The 20299-nt window shown below is 29.9% G+C and overlaps 1 protein-coding gene across 8 annotated transcripts in view; it reads right to left on the minus strand.

Annotated features, from left to right (window-relative positions):
- Positions 1–20299, minus strand: part of Ogdh (oxoglutarate dehydrogenase Nc73EF) — a 39811-nt gene that overhangs the window by 10296 nt on the left and 9216 nt on the right. For 2 of the 8 annotated variants that reach the window (XM_074126325.1, XM_074126329.1), the window contains exons 2-9: positions 19503–19766; positions 17600–17803; positions 7662–7764; positions 4453–4530; positions 2327–2582; positions 1317–1551; positions 1068–1247; positions 123–303 (exon numbers count right to left, since the gene is read on the minus strand). In XM_074126325.1, coding sequence (XP_073982426.1) covers positions 123–303; positions 1068–1247; positions 1317–1551; positions 2327–2582; positions 4453–4530; positions 7662–7764; positions 17600–17803; positions 19503–19757 — 1492 coding nt within the window. In that variant the 5' untranslated portion in view covers positions 19758–19766. Of the gene's footprint in view, positions 1–122; positions 304–1067; positions 1248–1316; positions 1552–2326; positions 2583–4452; positions 4531–7661; positions 7765–10297; positions 10419–17599; positions 17804–19502; positions 19767–20299 lie in introns of all 8 variants that reach the window. The other 6 variants (XM_074126327.1, XM_074126331.1, XM_074126326.1 and 3 more) reach the window with 4 other exon arrangements.

A 20299-nucleotide genomic window follows, 5' to 3' on the forward strand; every position in this document is an offset into this window, starting at 1 on the left:
GTTGTAAACAGTACTGTCTATCACCGAAGAGTGAACAGTAAAAATCACACAGAAATTGAAAATCTTGAAAAATTGAAAAGGCCAGCAGGGCTCTTACTTAAAAATATTATTTATATTGTTACCTGTACAATATGGCGAAGAACGAGAATGACGCGGATCCGTAGTAAAACCGATTTGGTTATTTGCAATAATATGAATGGTCCCGTGAGTAGTATAGTCAGGCAGATCAGACAAATGGAACGTCTCAAATACTACACCTTGACCACAAAATGCGGCATCACCGTGTAGTAAAATTGACATTACCTGAAATAATTATTCAAATAAATAAATACATTTTAAACCAATTACTTAATTAGATTTTGTAATCAACACAACGAAAATTACAGCGTAATAGATGAAAAGAAAACGAAATCCATAAAAGTCTGACTTAAACAATCCACATTAATATTTTTCCTTAATCCATTTCTCAACCTATTTTAGTTTAAAATTTTTTCTCCATTTCGAATTTCTACAAATATTAGATTAAATTAAACGTACTAAAATTGCTTATTTGATAACGATAACTCTTTGGCAATGCACCATCAGTCTATCTTATATCAACCTCTCGAAAGATTTAGAAATGTGTCACTAACTGAAAAAACTTTAGTGTGTAATTTCTTCAATTCAAAAAGAAAAACGAGAAAATTATACCTTAAGGAAATAAGTACCCAAAACTTTTTTCAATAAGAAAATAATATATAAAGAACAGTACATATATACATTTTATTTAGAATAAATTAAATACGATCGACACTCTCCAAGAATAATGTGAGTTTGATGACTGATCTTTGAACATTTTTTTCTACCTATTTTCTATACTTTGTTTTGTATTTTGTTGACGTAAAAATTTTGCCCATTATCTCTACTACATCAAATCTACTTGTAATTGGAGGTTAGTATTTAACATGAGTGGCTAAATGAACAATCAATTATTCTTGCTGCGCAAGAGTGTACGCGATTATATAGAGTTCAACTTAACCAACTAATCAAGCGATTACCTACCATCAAGCAAAAACATTAAAAAATACCTTCTTTCCTTCTCCATCCCCTCGGTAAAATTGCTCGGCCCTGGTTTTTCCTTGTACTACAGGATCAACTGCTTCAAGGTGAGAAGGATTGGCTACAACTGCCAGTCGGATATTTTTATTTGTTACTCGATTCAATCTTTCAATATAAGTTCCCAAGTGGTACTTAACATCTCCTGATCCCTAGTAATGAAATTTTAATTATATTTCAAGAATTTATTCTTACTAAACCGAAAAATGTTAAAACCTTACATCATCTGCTGCTTCCAAAGCTGCAAACTGAGTAAATATTTGTTCTAAAGGTTTTCGACATACATTAGCTAATACATTCAAACGTCCTCTATGTGGCATTCCCATAACAATTGATTCTACACCTAATTCTGTTGATTTATCTATTATCTGTTTCATCGCCGGAATTAATATTTCTGCACCTTCAAGACCGAATCTCTTCTCGCTAGACCATTTACGAGCCAAAAATGCTTCAAACCTAAAACATATTTTTATTTTTTTAATAGATTAAGACAAAAATAGCGTTTTGTCAGAATTTAAAGAAAATAAGAATGACAAGTTTTTTGTCATCGCTAATAACTTACAATAGATACGATTTTATCTCATACAATTTTTCGTTTTTATAACAAAAAATTAAGTAGAATCTTTTTTTTGCAAGCTAAAAAAGAAATATTTTGTGAAGAAACAATGAACAAAAATATTTCAATAAATTCTATAAGTTATAAAGGACAGCAAATAGTTTGTTTTTGTTTATGAAATATTTTTTGGATTGATCTTTTTTTCCTCGGGATGTGATCGTGCACTAAGACTTTTAAAATTTATTGTGCCCCTTATGGCGCCACTAAGCGAGTACCCGCCCCACTCCTCTAGTCACAGAAGTCGAAAATCCCAGGAGAGGGTTCAAAAACAGGAATGTCCTCCATCAGCAATTTTATTATAGTGGGTTTTACAGTGTATTCATCAAATTTTATTTCATTTTAAATTTTGTTTCTAAAACTGTATTATTACTTAGGCACAAAATGACGACCGTTGCCGACTATCTCGTTTTCAGAGTTTTTTTCGTTACAGGCAGTTCTGAATACCTCTGTCTAGTATACAGGATCTCTGAGAGGATCCAGTGATTTAACTCCTAATCTAATCCCTTTACTTAATATTTCTCTTTTGTTTTCTGGGTAATATCCTAACCTTTTCGTTACATCCTAAAACGGGGAGAGACACAAGACACAATAAAAACATATGTAATTTAATTTTACCCTGTGGCTCTGGTAAGACGTGCCAAAATTAGCCTCTTCTGATTAGCATCAAATTCCATTACACCCGGTGTTTCTAATTTTTGCCTAATCCAATTACATTGTTCCAAAGAATTAATGAACATAAATTCCACACCAATATGCCGGCAATACACATTTTCCAAACGTCGAAGGATTTCTCTTAATGTTAAAACTTTTTCTTTGCCACCAATGAATGTTGTTGCTGGAAGCTTAAAGGTTCTTTCCATGTCTTCCTCCTCTACAGAATATTATAACAAAAAAAAAACAAAAACAAAAGAAAATTAACGAACGTTCAACAAATTTTAACAAACCCTTTTTCCTTATCCACATTTTTTGAGATATTTAAAACTGCATAGATCTGGACATGTAAAAAAATAATATTTTGCTAGAATGACATTACACAAGTAAAACATAAAATCGTAACAGTAAAAATATTAAACACATATATTTGAATAACCACCAAGTGTGTGCAAAGAGTGATCTACAAAATTTAGTAAACACGTAATTCAATTTTGCCTATCATTTTTTTTTACTTGACTTCACTATAGCAAAATGTATATTTATTACAACTAAATTATAAAATAATTATAAAGAAAAAGCGAAAAAAAGCTAAACAAATATCGGAGGAGGTAAATGCAATTAAAATTTATGAAAAACTTGATAACACAATCTGTTGAAAAAAAAATTCAAATATTCTTATAAACTTTAAATAAAAATTTTGCAGTTACCTCGATGTGAAAAAAAGTGATAAGGGCAGAAATTCAGAGAGAACTTTTAATAAATTTTTATGAAAGCATCTTTTGAAAGCATCGTAATTCATTTCCTTTTTTTAAAAAGAGATTTTCCTTTCCATTTTTGTTGGGGGAAGAAAATATATATTATTATTAGAATACAGGAAAATTAGGAAAGAAGAAAAAATAAACAAGAGGTAAATGTAAAATATAAATTTAAAATAATTATGAATTTATGTATTATGAACGTTAATAAAAATTACTTTAAATTTGGAAAATACTTCGCTTTTTAACAAGACAATTATGCAATGGAGCTTATTTTCCATAAAAATTAGATTTAATTTTATTTTAAATATTTTGTCTCTGTAGCCAAACATGTTTTTCACCTTTATGGCTATGATGACACACGTAACTCCTGTTATACACAGCCCAATTGGTCAAACCTACCTATCACTGCTACAAGCTTTCAGGTAGAGCAGTTTAAATTCCTACTCGAAACCTTTATATTTAAACAAATTTATATCTCTCATAAGTTGTCAGTCCGAACGGGGGGGGAAAAAAACCAAAATAATTAAACATTAAGGAGATAAAAACGTTTGGTGCGATCTTTCCTGTAAGGCGTATCAAAATAACTTTTTACTGATCTCCGTTGGAATTTATTAAAGTTCATGTTTCTGAACTTATCTCTCAGAATCGATTCAAAATAAAATTTCTAAGGAAAAGTGTGGGGGGGAAGTGAGCTGTGTAAATAAAGTGCCCAAAAAAATTAACAATAACTAGTTTTTAGATAAAACGAAAATTGCATAAAAACAATTCAAAATTTTAAAAAAAAATTATTCAAACACTTCAACGACTAAAATTTATCAAGTACGCTCACTAATATTTAAAAAAATCCACTTCATCAGTTACAAAACAAAAAAAATTAATAAAATTTGTCGTAAATATTCATTCTACCTATCGCAAAATATTAAAATTGCCCAGTGTTAGGGACTAAATCCTGTATGTAAAACAAGCTCAATAAAATGGAGATAGAAATTTTTTCCTAGCTCAATAAAAAATAAAATATTGCTATTAAAAAATTAAAATATAAATTAATTAATACATAATTGAAATATTAGTTTATCGATAAATATAAATATGTAATAGGTCAAGCAATTACCCCATCACCAGAATAGAGACCATACAAGCAATGGAAATTAGTAAAGCAATGAATTAAAATTAATCAATAAAAGAAATATAAGTAAGAAATCCGTAACGTTCATTTCTGTTAATTCCAATGCAATATAAAAACACTTTATAGTTACAAATTTCTTGCTTTAAAAAAAAAACTTAAAAAAAAAAAAAAATAGGGAAACAGAAAATTGGTCAACTACATACTTTCCGTTAAGCTTCTGACCCTACTTTGTAAAAGTCCAGAATGAGTTCTTGATGAACGTCTCAAACCATTTCCTGAATCTAGACAAAACAACTAAAAATCTAAACAAAAGCTGATGGGTATTAAAAGCTAATGATAGAAAGGATTACAGTAAAATAAGTAAAACGTAAAAAAAAGACAGGGTCACAAAACGATTTAATAATAATAATAATAATAATAATATTAAATGAAAGGACATATTAAATGTATACATGGGGGAAAAAAAATAAAATTACATGGAAAGTGTTTGTAATAAGGTTTATAATTTAATTACAATCATTAATGAATTGTAATTAATTATGTATTACGATGCCTTATGAAGTAATAAATTCACTGAAAACACAACAAAACATTGATTTAAACTGCACCCAAAATAATCATAAAAGCAAAAAATAAAAAATAAAAATGACTACACCACCTAAAAATAGTAAGCAATTTTGTCAAGAAAATAATATTTCTAAAAAAACTGTGTTAAAATATTCTAATTTTCCATTTGAGAATGGATGCGCTAAAATTGAAAGGATACAAAATAATAAAGTGGTGTTCACATTAAGCATTCATATTTTAATAATTTTATAACTAATTATGGTTTGATATTTAGTAAAGTTAAAAAAAAGTAGAGAGGGTTAAAAAAAAAAAAAAAAAAAATCAGTCAGGTTTATCCGATCCAAACTAACTAAAAACGTTACAGACTTTTTTATTTTTTAAAAGAAATTATTCTTGAGATTAGATGGTTTTGTTCAGAGGTTAATACAAGAAGCCTGCTACAATGAATAAGATAAAATATATTATCCAGCACTACGGTTCAATGTACGAGGGTCGTTTGAAAAGTCCGTGCAAAGTCAGAGAGATAGCACCACTGGCGCGTATCGAGGTTATGTTTAGTTAGTAGCATCGCTTGGAAGAAAATACACCAAGTTTCAGCCAGATCGGTCTATTTCTTTGTGTTTGGCATTCGTTTGAATCGAGGAAGTCGAGTGATTTTCAAAAAATGGACGAAAAAGAATTTCGTGTGTTGATTAAACACTACTTTATGAAAGGCAAAACGCCTCAGGAGACTAAAGAGAAGCTTGATAAACATTATGGTGACTCTGCACCTTCGATTAGAACAGTTTATAAGTGGTTTCAAAATTTTCGGAGTGGTTCCAAGTGACGCTGAACGTTCTGGATGCCCTGTTGAGGTTACTACTCCAGAAATCATTGATAAAATCCATGATATGGTGATGGACGACAGAAGAGTGAAGGTGCGTGAGATTGCTAGTGCTGTGGGCATCTCGAACGAACGGGTACATAATATTTTGCATCAACATTTGGACATGACAAAGCTATCCGCAAGATGGGTACCGCGATTGCTCACGCTTGACCAAAAACGAAATCGTGTGAAGTGTTACAAGGACGGTTTGCAGCTGTTCCAGAAGAATCCGCAGGACTTTAAGCGTCGTTTCGTCACTGTGGATGAAACATGGATACATCACTACACTCCTGAGACCAAAGAACAATCTAAACAATGGGTTACCAAGGGGGAATCTGCGCCAAAAAAGGCGAAGACCGTTCCTTCGGCCGGAAAGATTATGGCGACTGTCTTTTGGGATTCCCAAGGAATAATCCTCATCGACTATCTGGAAAAGAGTAAAACTATTACAGGTGCATATTATTCATCGTTATTGGACCGTTTGAAAACCGAGCTGCAAGAAAAACGCCCACGATTGGCCCACAAAAAAGTCCTTTTCCATCACGACAACGCACCAGCTCACACCTCAGCAGTTGTGGTCGCAAAATTAATGGCAATAGGGTTCCAACTCGTTTCACATCCCCCCTATTCTCCAGACTTGGCTCCCTCGGACTACTATTTGTTCCCCAATATGAAGAAATGGCTGGCGGGAAAAAGATTGTATTCAAACGAGGAGGTGATTGCAGAAACGAATGGCTATTTTTCAGACTTGGACAAATCCTATTATTCGGAAGGGATCAACAAACTAGAGCAGCGTTGGACGAAGTGTATAAGCCTAAAAGGAGACTATGTTGAAAAATAAAAAAGGTTTACCCCAAAAAATTAAGTAGTTTTTATTTTTGCACGGACTTTTCAAACGACCCTCGTATGTGAATATGTTCTTTAATATAAGAACATTTGGGAATTTTACCTTTTATACTCGTAGAACAAGATTGGTTTAAAAAAAAAAACTGTATCTTTTGTCAAATTAAATGTGTTAAAGGTGTTATTCAATTTTACGTTTTTTATTATTGACGTTATTATTGTACAAATATCCTAACGGACAGTTTTAATGTTGACTAAAAAGGTCTTCCTTCCTAGCGAATGCTTGAGGAAACGATCTATTCCGCTGGGCCATAAACCAAATGCCTTTTGCAAGAGTTTCTTTAAGAGCTCTTGCAGCACTCAAATGCCTAAAAGTCTAAATCAAGAAAAGTCAAGAAGTCTTACTCTACCCATGATTACTAATTATGATGGCATGAGAATATGACGAATAAAATGCTCTACATGTGATAGTTTTGGTAACTTTTTTGGAAGAGAAAAAAAAAAATAAATTTTGTCTCAGAATTAATTGATTCCGGAACATCAGGAAGAAGAGTTTATTTCGTGTATGGCTGACTCCCACCATGATTGTGGCACCCACCAGGCGCTATGCCTCCTTAATCCTTTAACAAAAATGGACCAACAGTAGAACTATTGAAGTATTTTATCAATTAAAGTGGTATTTTAGCGGTATAACGTTATGAGTGGTATTATTCATTTGTGAGTTACTAAAATAACCCTAAACGACAAAATCTGCTTACTATTATATATTTTTTTTAATAGTTAAATCTAATTGACTTCCAATTTCAAAAGCATTAATAATTTTATACGCAACAGCACACTTTTGAGATTTTTAAAATTAAAATCTCTGTTTAAGTATAATAACTTTCACTTTTTTTTATATATGTAATTTCGTGCACCTTCAGAAGTTATTAGTTCTTGATCATTAAGTGAAAAAGAAATCTGTATTTATTGAAGATGAGAAAAGACAAAAACTAATGACATAATGAGGATTACTTGAAAACCAGACAAAATAAATGAATAACTGTTTTGAAAACGAACCATTATGATTTGATTATGTTTGTGTTTGTTTATTTGTTTTTTTTTTTTAATACGACGAACATGTTCAATTCCACTTACCAAATGCGTAATGACTGTAAAGGAGTTCTGGCGGAGTACGTTCATCCAAGTCAGCTGATGAAATCCCCAATGGATCCAGTTTAGCAATGTGATGTCCACGGATCTGAACACAATATTAGTAACCACCAAACCAATCTACAAAAGCCACTCACACAACAAACTACAATGAAAATTGAAAATAAAAACCAGAGAACTGATAACTTCCAGAAAACTGTGAGTAATAAATAACAAAAAATTCTGGGCACAAATTTTATTTTATTTTTTTGTTTATCATTATTTTGTAAATAAAAACTCAGCCCACCGATAAAAGCTCTGTTATTTTGTTAATCATTTATTACTTTATACTGTTAATAGAAAATACTTATATTCTTGTGAGTTATTTTAAAAATGGAGATTCTTGGTGGAAAAATCATACAAGAGAACTACGGTCTATTTTCTTTTCATTCAATAAGTTCTAAAATGTTCTACTAAAAATAGATTTTAGAAGCAAGCAATGGTGATATCAGCAGCGCAATCGAGTGATTTGTGCGAGCATACTAAAACATGCGACAATCATGCTTCCATAAATAATAGTAATAATTATAAAAGAAAAAATAAATAAATAAAAGTAAATTTTAAAAAAACTAAACACCGAAGTATGATTTTTTAAACCAAAGTCAGCAATTTTATTTAATCTATCTATTAGGGGTATGTACAACAAGAATATATGTACATAATATACATATATACACGAATCAAAAAATAGGTACTTATTATAATTATTTTTATTTATTTTACTTTTTTTTCATCTGTAACTTCACTATTATTTTTCAAGGGGCAATTTTATGGAGAATTTCACTTTAAATAGAAATATTTTCTGTGTAAATAAAAAACTTGAGATTTTGATATCTTAGAAACCATAATAAACACTTTTACACGTTCTTTTTAATTTTATAATGTTTAATGTCTTTCAAATGCTGCACTACAATCTATTAATTTTTACAAAATTCAATTAATTTATTACAAATGTACTTCAAGATATTCATTCATTTTAAATGAAAAAATATCAAAATAAAATTTGAAATAAGTTGGCAATTGAATATCTTATTACTACTGCCGAGGCTATAAATTCAACAAACCTAAGGGGATATAATTTATTTTCTCATTAACAGCAACATAATTAACAGAAGCACCAACAAACCATTTTCATTAACAGTTTTTAAAATATGGGGAAAAAAAAACCTCACACTACTTAGACACAAATAATCCTAATTAAGTGGAATATTTACAATTCCCCACTGCTGTAACGGCAGTATTGTATACGTTGTTATACTTCTGATACAGCTTATTTTTGACAATGTATACAATTGAGACGTTAAGTCCACGTTGATGCCTGAGTGCGTGAAAAAGAGATTTAAAAATATTAGAAAAACTCTATTTTAAGTAGGCGTTTGGATATGAGAATGAAATAATATTTCGGCTAAAAACATTCTAATCCAAAAAATACCATTTCGTTAAAATGAGTGTCCAAACAGGCAGAACTGATGATACACTAACCTTTGATGTTTAAAATGAAAACAATACTATAATTTGTGCAAGTAAAGTTCTAAAGATGAGTAGTTCCTAGATAGAAAGCTTGACAAAAAATAATCAACTAAATTAATGACTGAAATTGGCAATAATTGTTCTCCTTTTTGGATCAATGATTCAGTCACCAAAAACTAAGAACAATATTCTGCCTTAAATAGAATTTACTAATAAAAAATGTAATGTCCAACTAAAATCAAATTAAATAACAAAAACATGCAGATATTTATAATAGCTTGAACTTTAAGAGAAAAAAATTGGCTACCTTAAAAGTTATTTAGAACAAAAATTAAAGGTTGTTGAAACTGGAATTTGACCTGTACTATTTAATTTCACCGTACGAGTCAAACTCAAATTAGAATTGGAAGATTAAAAGAAACATCTTGGACAAACCTTCTCTCGCAGAAACCTGAGAAGACTTTTGTGACAAAATTTGGTGAAATTTGTTTACATGAAATTTTGGCGAACATAATAAAGTGTGCTCAGGTTAAAGTAGACGGAAGGTTAAAAAGTATAAACATTCTCAACACATATGTACATATCTTCAAAAAGGCCATAATGAGAATACATTTAATGTACCTTATTGCCTTGAAAGAATAGTTTAGCGGAAAGATAAAACATTCTCCCAAACTCTAAATAATAGACAGCAAAATTCCATTAGTAGATTCGGACCTAATCCTTGAATCGAACGCGAATCAATATATATGTACTCGGCAGACCTTAAAAACAAAACATATGATTTAGCGAAAACAACTGCAGAAATATGACTGATTCACAATAACTACTCTTACAGCAGTAAGAGAAAATAGTAGTTGAGGAAGTAAACTACATTCTTTTTGCAGCAATATTCAGAGGCAACACAAAGTTAGAATTAAACAAATATGTTGGTTTTTCATAATGACATAATTCATTTAAATAGATAATTATTAATCATAATATATAAAATTATTAGTGTATTATTAATCACAATTATATTAATAAAACATAAATTTATTGCTGACTAAGGTTTGTGAGAAACAACAAAGAATTGATATCAGACATCATGGTGATGGGGTTTGGGGCTGTCTTACCAAGCATGTGATCCCTGACGACAACTTCATGAGGTCGCCCCTTCCTGTCGTGATAAGGTGAATGTAGATCAGCGTACATGATGGCCAGTGGGTCCAGCTCGGATACCAGGTGCCCCCGCGCCTAACCGACACATAATAACATGTGTTCGGTCCACATATTTTGTTGTTTTTTTTGTTTTTTTTGGTATCGGATAAAATTACACATTTCTAATTTATGTCTGAATATCTCAAGGCCAAGGGAGAGGTGAGGATTTAAGATTATAAGGTAATAAATTTAATTAAACTTGAATCCTAATAATTGTTTTAGAAAGTAGATATAAGCTGAGATACAAATTAAGTTTTACTAAAGTTGAACCGCTTGGAGGAGTTTACTTTTAAATTTTTTAGTACTATCGAAAACATTACTCAGACGAAAGAAGGTCAACCAACCTCTGCCAAAATGGGTGTCATAAACAATTCAGAAAAATACATAATTCATCCCCAACTTTATAAGGTTAAAAAAGATATTGATAACAATAAACTAGGCCCAAAAATTGGATGTACGATATACGATTATGTCTAAAGTAAATATGAACAAAATATGCTTAATATTTTGATTACAAATTTCGAATTTAAAAACCAAAAATCGAAACCAATAAATTGAGAAAGTAAAGTATTGAAAATTAAAACTCAAACTTCATGTTGGTTAACAACTAGTTCGCTTAGAATTAGTAGTCTAATATTTTAATACAGGATCTCCCGGCTATTTTCATAATAGAATCCTCAGTAATGAATTGTTTTCATTTCAATTTAATATAACAAACATCAAGAAGGGGAAGCAAGTGCTTCAAAAAAATACCTTCTTATAAATTAGGATATTTTGGACTATCCATATCATTTTTGATATGAAAGGTTATAGCAAAGTAATCGCCTATATTTTTTTTAAGGAAGGCTGTATGTCCAAGTACCAAATTAGATGTCAAAGTCAGAAGCAGAAATAATTGATTATACAATTTTTTTTTTAAGGAAGATAAATTTTGAATGTGGATTTCGAACTAGCAACCATTCACTTAAGAGTCAGCTCTTCACTAAATCTGCTCCAGAAAAGCAGCATTCCTAGCTTATTATATGAAAGAAAGAAGCATAAAAAAAAATCCGAACTGAAATGCTTACATGATTATGAATATGAATTATTCATATTCATAATTATATGAATTATGAAAACTCAATTTTAAAAGGATTAGTCAATTCATTTACATTTTTTACAGCTTCATGATCAATGTCTTAACTTCACATCAATTAGTCAAACCATAATGTTAAATATGGTTTCAATAGATGATTTCAGAACTTCTACAAAACCTCTTATAAGCAAACTTTCCCGAAACGTTGGTAAACAGATTAGAAATCTATGGAGGTGAATGGAATAAAATAAGTCTGGTCCTATTTGTCAAATTTTTGTGAATAAATACAGAAAAAGTTTGTCCTAGCTTATGATCTCTAAAAATGCGGTAGAATTACAACAGACTATAAGAAATGGTTATGGATTTAATTCAGGGTCGAAACCATAAAGATAAATGTTTATGAGAGCTGTGGGAGGTGAAAATAATAACAATCCTCTACTAATTAACCATGACGTATCAGCTTGAATTTTGAATGAGTACAAGGTTACAAGAAGAAATTCGAAACAGATAATTCGTAACATATGGTAAATTATCGTTCATTTTAGCTAGGCGGGCATTACTTCTACTACCAAATTAGGTATTGTAGGCAACTAACAAACATCTTTACCATCAAAGACATAGTATGAACCGGGAATCAAACCCAGTACTACAAGACATCTTAGCTTTGCAAATCTCTGGTAGCACATATTTTTTGAATTATTCTTTTTCTCTTTATGTAAAATGCAAATGGGATGAGTTACCTTCTTACAAAAGGTTGAAAAAATTGAAATCAAGATCTATCCATGCCCAGCTCGACATGATTGTTTAAGTCCGAATCAAGAATCTATCATTGTGGAGGCAATTTGTTTATTCTACAAAGTTATTATTATTATTTTTTTTAAGGAGGAGAGATTGTAGATTTTTGAAATCACAGATATACGTATCAACATTGGGAATCACAGATATGCGTATCAATATTGTGAATCACAGATGTACGTATTATTACTGTGAATCCCTTGTACCGCCATTGTGATGTAGAAATTCAAGGTCATCAAAGAAGCAGTACTAAATATTAAATTAATTAAATAGCTTTCAGCCATTTAACACCACTTCTTTTAATTTAAGGAAAAAATAAATTAATAAATAATTAAATACTACTTAACATGGCCACAATTAACTAGTAATTTTTTGGTTTTTATTAATTACATTCAAGTATTTTTTTTAATGCAGTTTCTCAAATAAACTACTGAGTTGGTAAAAATAACTTTCCTGTCACAGTTCCAAATGTTTTTCAATTAGAAAAAAATTAAATGAGAGACATGGAGCATAGCCATTAGGATAGTGCACCTCTACTACTATAATTTTAAAAACAACTGTGATATATAAAATACAATATTACTTCATAATTAAAATTGTGTCATTATTTTTTGCCTAATTTATGAAATAAAATTATTTAAAATTAGACTTTTAATATCAATCTTGTAATACGTTTAATTAAATATAAGAGGCCAATAAACATAATATAATTAAAGATAAAATAAAACTGTGTTATTGTAAAGATTATATATTTCATAATATAGTGTAAATATTATTTATTGATGACTTTTTTTCCATATTGCTGCTTAGAAAAACCTCACATCTCCCTTAACTTACTTCTTCTAAGTTTAAACTATTACAATATTATCAAAAAATCATTAAATTTTGTTTTATTTCTAGGAAAAGCAAAAAGTAAATATTAGAATAATTTACTTAATCTAATTTAACAATATAGCATTGCAAAAAGCGGCGATTGCGTGCTTAAGAGAACTCTCTAGATAATAATTTAGAAAAGAAAAGCAATTAGTAATTAAATACTAATCAATTTTTCTATTATTTTATAAAAGCAATAATCAAAATTCAAGCAGCATGCTGCAATAAATTAATTGAGAAGGTATGTATTCAAAAAATAATTTCAAATATGCTGACGATATTAGCGTTTCTATTTAAAACATACAGGCCAAAAAATAAAAATCCAACTACTCAAATAGTGGCAATTATTATGCCTAAGTCATAGCAATAAATTGCATTTAGTTAAATTTAATTGAACTGACAAGTAGCCCTTTCATTATTGAGTAAATCATTTTATTTAAGAAACCCAACAAGGAAAGTCCTCCATTACTGATAAGAAGAAAATATTTGTTTCCATTATAAATTAAGATAAAACATAATATCGCTAGTAAGTTTGCTTCACATGCGAGTAAATTAAATGCCAAATAAATACAATATGGGTTTTTAATTTATCATTAAAAAGAAATCACCAAAATAACCAGGTTTATAAAGAAAGAGAAAAAAAAAAATGGTTCTATGAAACATTTAAAAACGTGCAAACTGGAAATATTATGAAAAAGTGCAAAGTACATGCAATTAATATTGATCATGCACAAGTGGATTAGGTTTTTTTTTTTTTTTTTTTTTACTGCGTAGATTAAGTTTTCAGGTTCAAGTTCAGCAACGTTAGAAAACAAGTTTAACTGAAGTTTTTAGTTTTAATAATTTATTATGTTTACGCGATGCATAAAAAAATGACGTTTTTGGTTATAAATAAGGATAAGATCATTGCATCCGAAAAATAAAAATGTATCTGACAAAATATTAACAGAATACTAGAACTAAAACTAAGTTGGTACGTTTTTACATTTTACTTTTAACTAAAAGGGGGGGGGGGTCCGGGGGTTCTTAAATATTAATTAGAACTTGAAAACAATACAGTGGAGTCTCGGTTATCCGTCATGACCGGGACCGGACACGTGACGGATAGTCGAATAGACGGATAATGGAAAAAAACAGGAAAATTTCCAGATTCTTTTGTTTAACGTGTATAAAACTTTGTATTAACTGGTATACATATTTTATACGTTTATACGCTTAAGCCTTAAAGGTCAGGTATCTTTCATTATTCAATTCATTCTATTGTGTATCTCCTTAACAAAAACTTACAGTTTTAAAAGTTAAGTATAAGGGTTGATTAAACGCCAAAAGGTACACAAATCAGCAGTTCCCAACATTTCATTAATACTTCATTGATATAATTTAAGTAATTTTACTGCATTAACTTTTCCTTCACATTTTTTAGAATTTATTAGATGTCACAGACCCTTATGCTGGCCATTTTCGTCTACAAAATATTTACTCAAGTAGCACACCATTTAACTTAGATTGACTGTAATATCTATTTATCTATAATAATCAAACTATTAATCACAGGTGAAAAAGAAAACGTTATAAAAAATATAAAAAAAATAAGAGGCTAAAAAATTCATAAACTTTTTTTACATCAATAATTTTATGCATTTATTTTTATTTTTAAATAAAAATCATTGGTTTAAGTTCATTCTTCGATTAAAGTAATTGTTATTTTATGTTGTAGTCAAACGTTTGTAATAATAAGTAATAAATAATCTGGCTTTATCGCAAATAATATAGTTTTCTTCAATTACATTCTCAATCTAGGTGTTCTTCCCACAATGTTATATATATGTAATATAAAATAAAGAAAATAAAGATATGCATATTTTTAGGACAGCTAATTATTCCAGTATTTTACCATAAGTAAAATTAGGGGGACTAAATTAAATTACAATTGAGAAATGAGTAAATATTGTTGAATAATCTACTTGTTATTAAATGTATGTTATTTGTGCTCACGAATATTTCGGTAAGACGAATTTAAGACTGAAATATTGTTTTGAATCCTCCGTGATTGAAATTTAAAAAGTGGCCGACTCTAACTTTGTTTTTTTCTACTTTAACATGCATGTATATGTGACTACTCAGAATAATTCATCACTCATTTTATCATAATTATAATAAAAAAATATTATGAATGAACTGGCCAGCATAAGGGTCTGTGACATCTAATAAATTCTAAAAAATGTGAAGGAAAAGTTAATGCAGTAAAATTACTTAAATTATATCAATGAAGTATTAATGAAATGTTGGGAACTGCTGATTTGTGTACCTTTTGGCGTTTAATCAACCCTTATACTTAACTTTTAAAACTGTAAGTTTTTGTTAAGGAGATTTTTGTACCTTTTGGATAGATTTTCCTTTTTGTCTATTTGCAAAGTTACGTCTGCTTTACAGATTTTTTAAAATTTGGAATAAGGTATTCTATCATTATAACCTGATAAGGTGTTAAATCGGAACCGTAACTACCACTGGAGAGATCTTTTTAAAGAATGATTATAGTTACGGTCCCCAAACCATCCTCAATAACCATTTTTTTGAGAAAGCGTTTTGAATAAAATAGGAAGGTATTTGTACGTAAATAGCAAAATTAAACTGCGATTTCAGTACTTCCTTTTAAGAGGAGCAAGAAAAATAAACTGCGATTACAGTACTTCTCCCTAAAAGGCAAAGATTTTGAATCGAACGACAATTCATTGATGTAAATCGGTTCACTCATTGATAATTTTAACGATTGCAGTACTTCCTCTTAGTAGGTGTAAGAGCATGATGGCACTTCACAGCCACATAGAGGAGCTTTAATCACTTCTTCGTGCTAAATTTTATCAAAATCGGACTAAGCTTTGTAGAAATATTGGTAATAATAGTTTCAGAAAGGGCCTTATTTGGGTGGGGCGAACTCCCCTCCTTATGAGGCATAGCGTCGAGACTTTTAAAGTACAAATCTGTACAAAATTTCGATTCGAATGACACTTCATTCATGAAAATCGGTTCACGTGTCGATAATTTGAAACGATTGCTATACTTCCCCTTAACAAGTGTAAGAGCAGATCGTCGCTTTATTGTTAGGTAGGGGAGCCCTAACCCTATCATCCTACCAAATTTTATCAAAATCGGGCCAAGATTTACAGAGTAATTAGTAATAATAATTTTGGAGGGGGCCTTACATAAAGGGGGCTAACTCCTCTCCCATTCAATGTACAGGGCCGAGACCCCCAAAAGGCACATCTACATAAAATTCCGAATCGAATGACACCTCATTCATGAAAATCGGTTCACGCGTTTAGGCGCTACGTTGTTTACAAAAAAGGTAACAACAACAAGAAGAAGAAGAAGAACAACAAGAACAAGAACAACAACAATTTTTGAAAAAGCCGTTTTTGCTCATTTTCAGCAACTTTTTTCTCAAAACCTATTAGATCTGGGTTGTTGCAAAAAATTACAGTCATAAAGGAGGATTTGCCCTTTATTTTAAAGAAAATTTGGGAATTTTATCTTTTATAGAAAAAGAGAAAAAAATTGTCAAAGTTGGGTGTTTTTCAACGTTACGCTTTTTCGTGCAGTTTTTGACCATCAACCCTTATACAACTGTCCTACCGGACAGTTTTAATTAAAATTAATGAATACAATGTCTGCGACATTTGTATTTGCTTTTATGTACCGTATCAATTGGGGTAAACCCCAGATTTTTTTTTTTTAAGACAAAAGGACTCTTTTTTTAAGGCTATTCACTAAAAATAAATGTATAAAAAGTTTTCTTTTTAAAATAATTTTTTGTTTTTTTTTTTTTAAATTTTAAATACTGAGGAGAGTGACGGTTAATTGGAATAGACGGATAAAAGGGTGACGGATAACCGAGACTCCACTGTATATTCATTTATTTTCTTAAAACCAGGATACATTTATTTTATATTTTTTCAATCGAGAGATAAAAAAATCTAAGATGAATATCAGAAAATAAAAAAGTTACAGACACTATCTAGAGAATTTAATGAAGAAAAATCCTATTTAACTTCAATAAATTTTTAGTTTAAATCAGTATACGGACATTTTTAAGTGAATTTTTTTTTCAAAAAATATAACTAAAAACTTTAATTTTTAATACATTTTAAGAAAATTATTTGCTTTAGAAATTTTTTCAAAAATCTCGCATCACTTTCACAATAAAAAGCTCAATCAGGAAAATTAAAATAAAAAAAAAAAAAATTGTAAAGGCAGAATTAGTGTCTTTTTAAAAAAATCAATGAAAAAAAAAATTCCAGAACCATTTTAGTTCCAAAAGACTTTATTATGGAAGTTAATTTATGCGCATGACCATGAATGTAATATAATTATCTCGCTCTTCAATATTTCTAAATTTTTTTTTTCGAAAACAAAGCAATTTGTGCTGTAGCCCTATTATCGTATTTGATAATCATTTTCTAAAAGATAAATTTACCTGATAAGATCTAATAATGGCTTGTACTGCAAGATGGTCATCTATAACTTTTTCAGATATTGGTGCTGCACCCATAGCACCACCAAGCATGGGAGCCACAGCTGTTATAGGTACATGATGCTTTGGCGGTGGTGCTAAAGATGGTGGTGATGTGTAAGCTTGGGCAACTCCTTTAGTTGTATTTCGAAAATAAGCATCCCAGGACTGTAACAGTCAAACAAATGAATAAAAATTAGCTTTCTACAAAATGTACACATATAATTAACAAAAATTTGATAAATATATCTTAAAATTTAGGCATCATTCTTTATGTTAATATTTACGTTCCTTTTAAATAAATAACCTAGTTGATCTTAAAGCTAATTTTTATTCATTGATTAATTATGTGAGAATAAAATCAACGAGGCATATGGTAATCATCAATCTTTACATTATGCTTTGAATGAATGAATGAACCATGCATTTTCCTTCAAAGGATGTGAAAGTCAGAGGAGAGAAAACCTAATATTACCTTCAAAAAATATTTTTTCCTAAAATAAGATTCAAATAAAAGTGAATTAAGAAGACCTTTAGTATAAAACCGAAAAAAATTGTTAATTATTTCAAAAATTGCGAAAAAATGGAAACAACATCTCTGACCCTCATATTTTATCATGCGCGTTTAATATATTGCCTCAATCGATGTATTTTCCTTCATTTATTTCCATTTATTTTATTTTAAAAAACTCCAATTTTTTAAATGAATTATTAATAAAATACTGAAAATTTCCTTTAAAACTTTTACATAGTCCATTATTATCTATCAATGTGTGTATAAAAAAATTAGAAACAAGCAAAAAAAGCTTCAGAAAAATCCATTAAACTACAATTACTTAGAAGAGCGCGTTTCAAAAAAATGTATTTTTTTTTTAAATATTGCCAATTGTTTTAATTAGGTTCAATATAACCAAAACAGTAAGTCTGAATGAGAAGGTAAATAAACCGCCAGACATATTTCAAAGGAAAGGTGAGCCTTATCAGTTGTTTACTTTAATTTAAAAAAAGAGCTCTTTTATTTCAAATTTTGAAAAGTATGTCTCCATTTTTTTCATAATTTTAACCATCTAGAAATTAATAACTTTAATTTTAATAAATTAACTTTCAATAAAGCGCGAAAATAGAACAAAAGCTATTATTAATTAACTTTTACCACTAAAAATTACCGTCTTTGTTTGCTAGAATATAAAAAACCTAAAGAAACAAATGTGTATGTGAACTTCACACTATTTACTACAGCAATTATTACAGAATCTAATAAAATATTTAAATGCTTGACATTTTTATTACTGGTTCAACTAGTGATGTTAAGAGATAAGCTAACGATGGCGTCTCCCAATTCCAAACCAATTTTGCCAGAAAAAAACACTTAAAATGAGAGTTATATCTAACTCAATAATTCAAGTTTGATGGCTCTGTTTTCCAGAAAAATTCAAAATCTGAATACTGAAGTTGCAGTTTAGTTGACCTATTTCGACTATAATCTTATTGAATTCCTAAGCATCTATAAGAATATACAGTGTTAATTCATGTCATTACAATGTACAAATATATATATATACATTTAAATTCATTAAATGAAATTGCATTGGAAGAAAAATTATTGCCGAATTCAGTTCATTTTTTCATAAATTTTTGACTTGAGGGACTACGTCATCTTCTGATTAATTGACATTGCATAATAGTTTTGATTATATAATTAAATTGCATTAACATATTGAAATTAATTTGAAATTATCTACTGTAGTTGACAATAATTTCTCTTCCTTTGCAAAAATGAATCGATTAATCGTGTCAGAAGTAAAAAAAAAAAAATTATCTTCCAAATGCGATGAAAATTTGACATTAATAATAATTAAGAACTTACTGCATGAACACTAGATGGATCTGCCAGCCAAGCATTGTACATATCTTCAACATAGTTAGATGATGAACCATTAAGAAATGATTCTTGTGCAAGTGTGCTGTAACGATGACAATTAGCTGTGCTTGTTGCTAATAAAATTGGCGTATCATTTTTGTTTATAGCAGCACCAGCTATCCAAGTTGCAAATCTATGACGACCAGCAGCATTTGGGATGAATGGGACCAAATTATTGACTACGGTTCTCGCTCGGTACATTGCAATATCCTAAGAAAATTGATTACATTAAGTACAAAGTAAATATCTCAATTAGATTTAAAAGTATGGTTAAAGTTTCAAGAATTACACAATAATCTTTTTTTCCTTCTGGTTATAAGATTTGAAATAATATAATAGTTTAGGATGCAAAAAGGGATTTGGGTGAAGATCTACCAAGTTCTCAACAGCGTCTTCTCGTTCCTATGTTTCGCCTTGGTTTACCATCTCACCTGAAGCTTCTTAGATCCATAATACCACCATTTCATTGCCTTCTTAACTCTTACCCTCCCTCTATCCGTTGCATGTCAAAAACTGCTTACAGCGCCTTCTCGGGCTCTCTAAACTAGCTAGGTGCCCGAACTAACATGGTCTTCTCCGCCACTTCCACTAAATTAATTCACGGTAGAGGCTTCTCAGCTCTGCATTTGTTCTCCTATTACAGGAATCACAAATCATCACAGGACAATATTTTTTCATCTCCTTTCTTACCAAGTGTTCACATCTTATCTTGCGCATTTGTCAGTATCCAAGCTGCTGCCACA

This window comes from Rhodnius prolixus, unplaced genomic scaffold (assembly GCF_049639745.1).
Source record: "Rhodnius prolixus isolate KJV_2025 unplaced genomic scaffold, Rpr scaffold_3, whole genome shotgun sequence".
In the NCBI taxonomy this organism is placed as follows: domain Eukaryota; kingdom Metazoa; phylum Arthropoda; class Insecta; order Hemiptera; family Reduviidae; genus Rhodnius; species Rhodnius prolixus.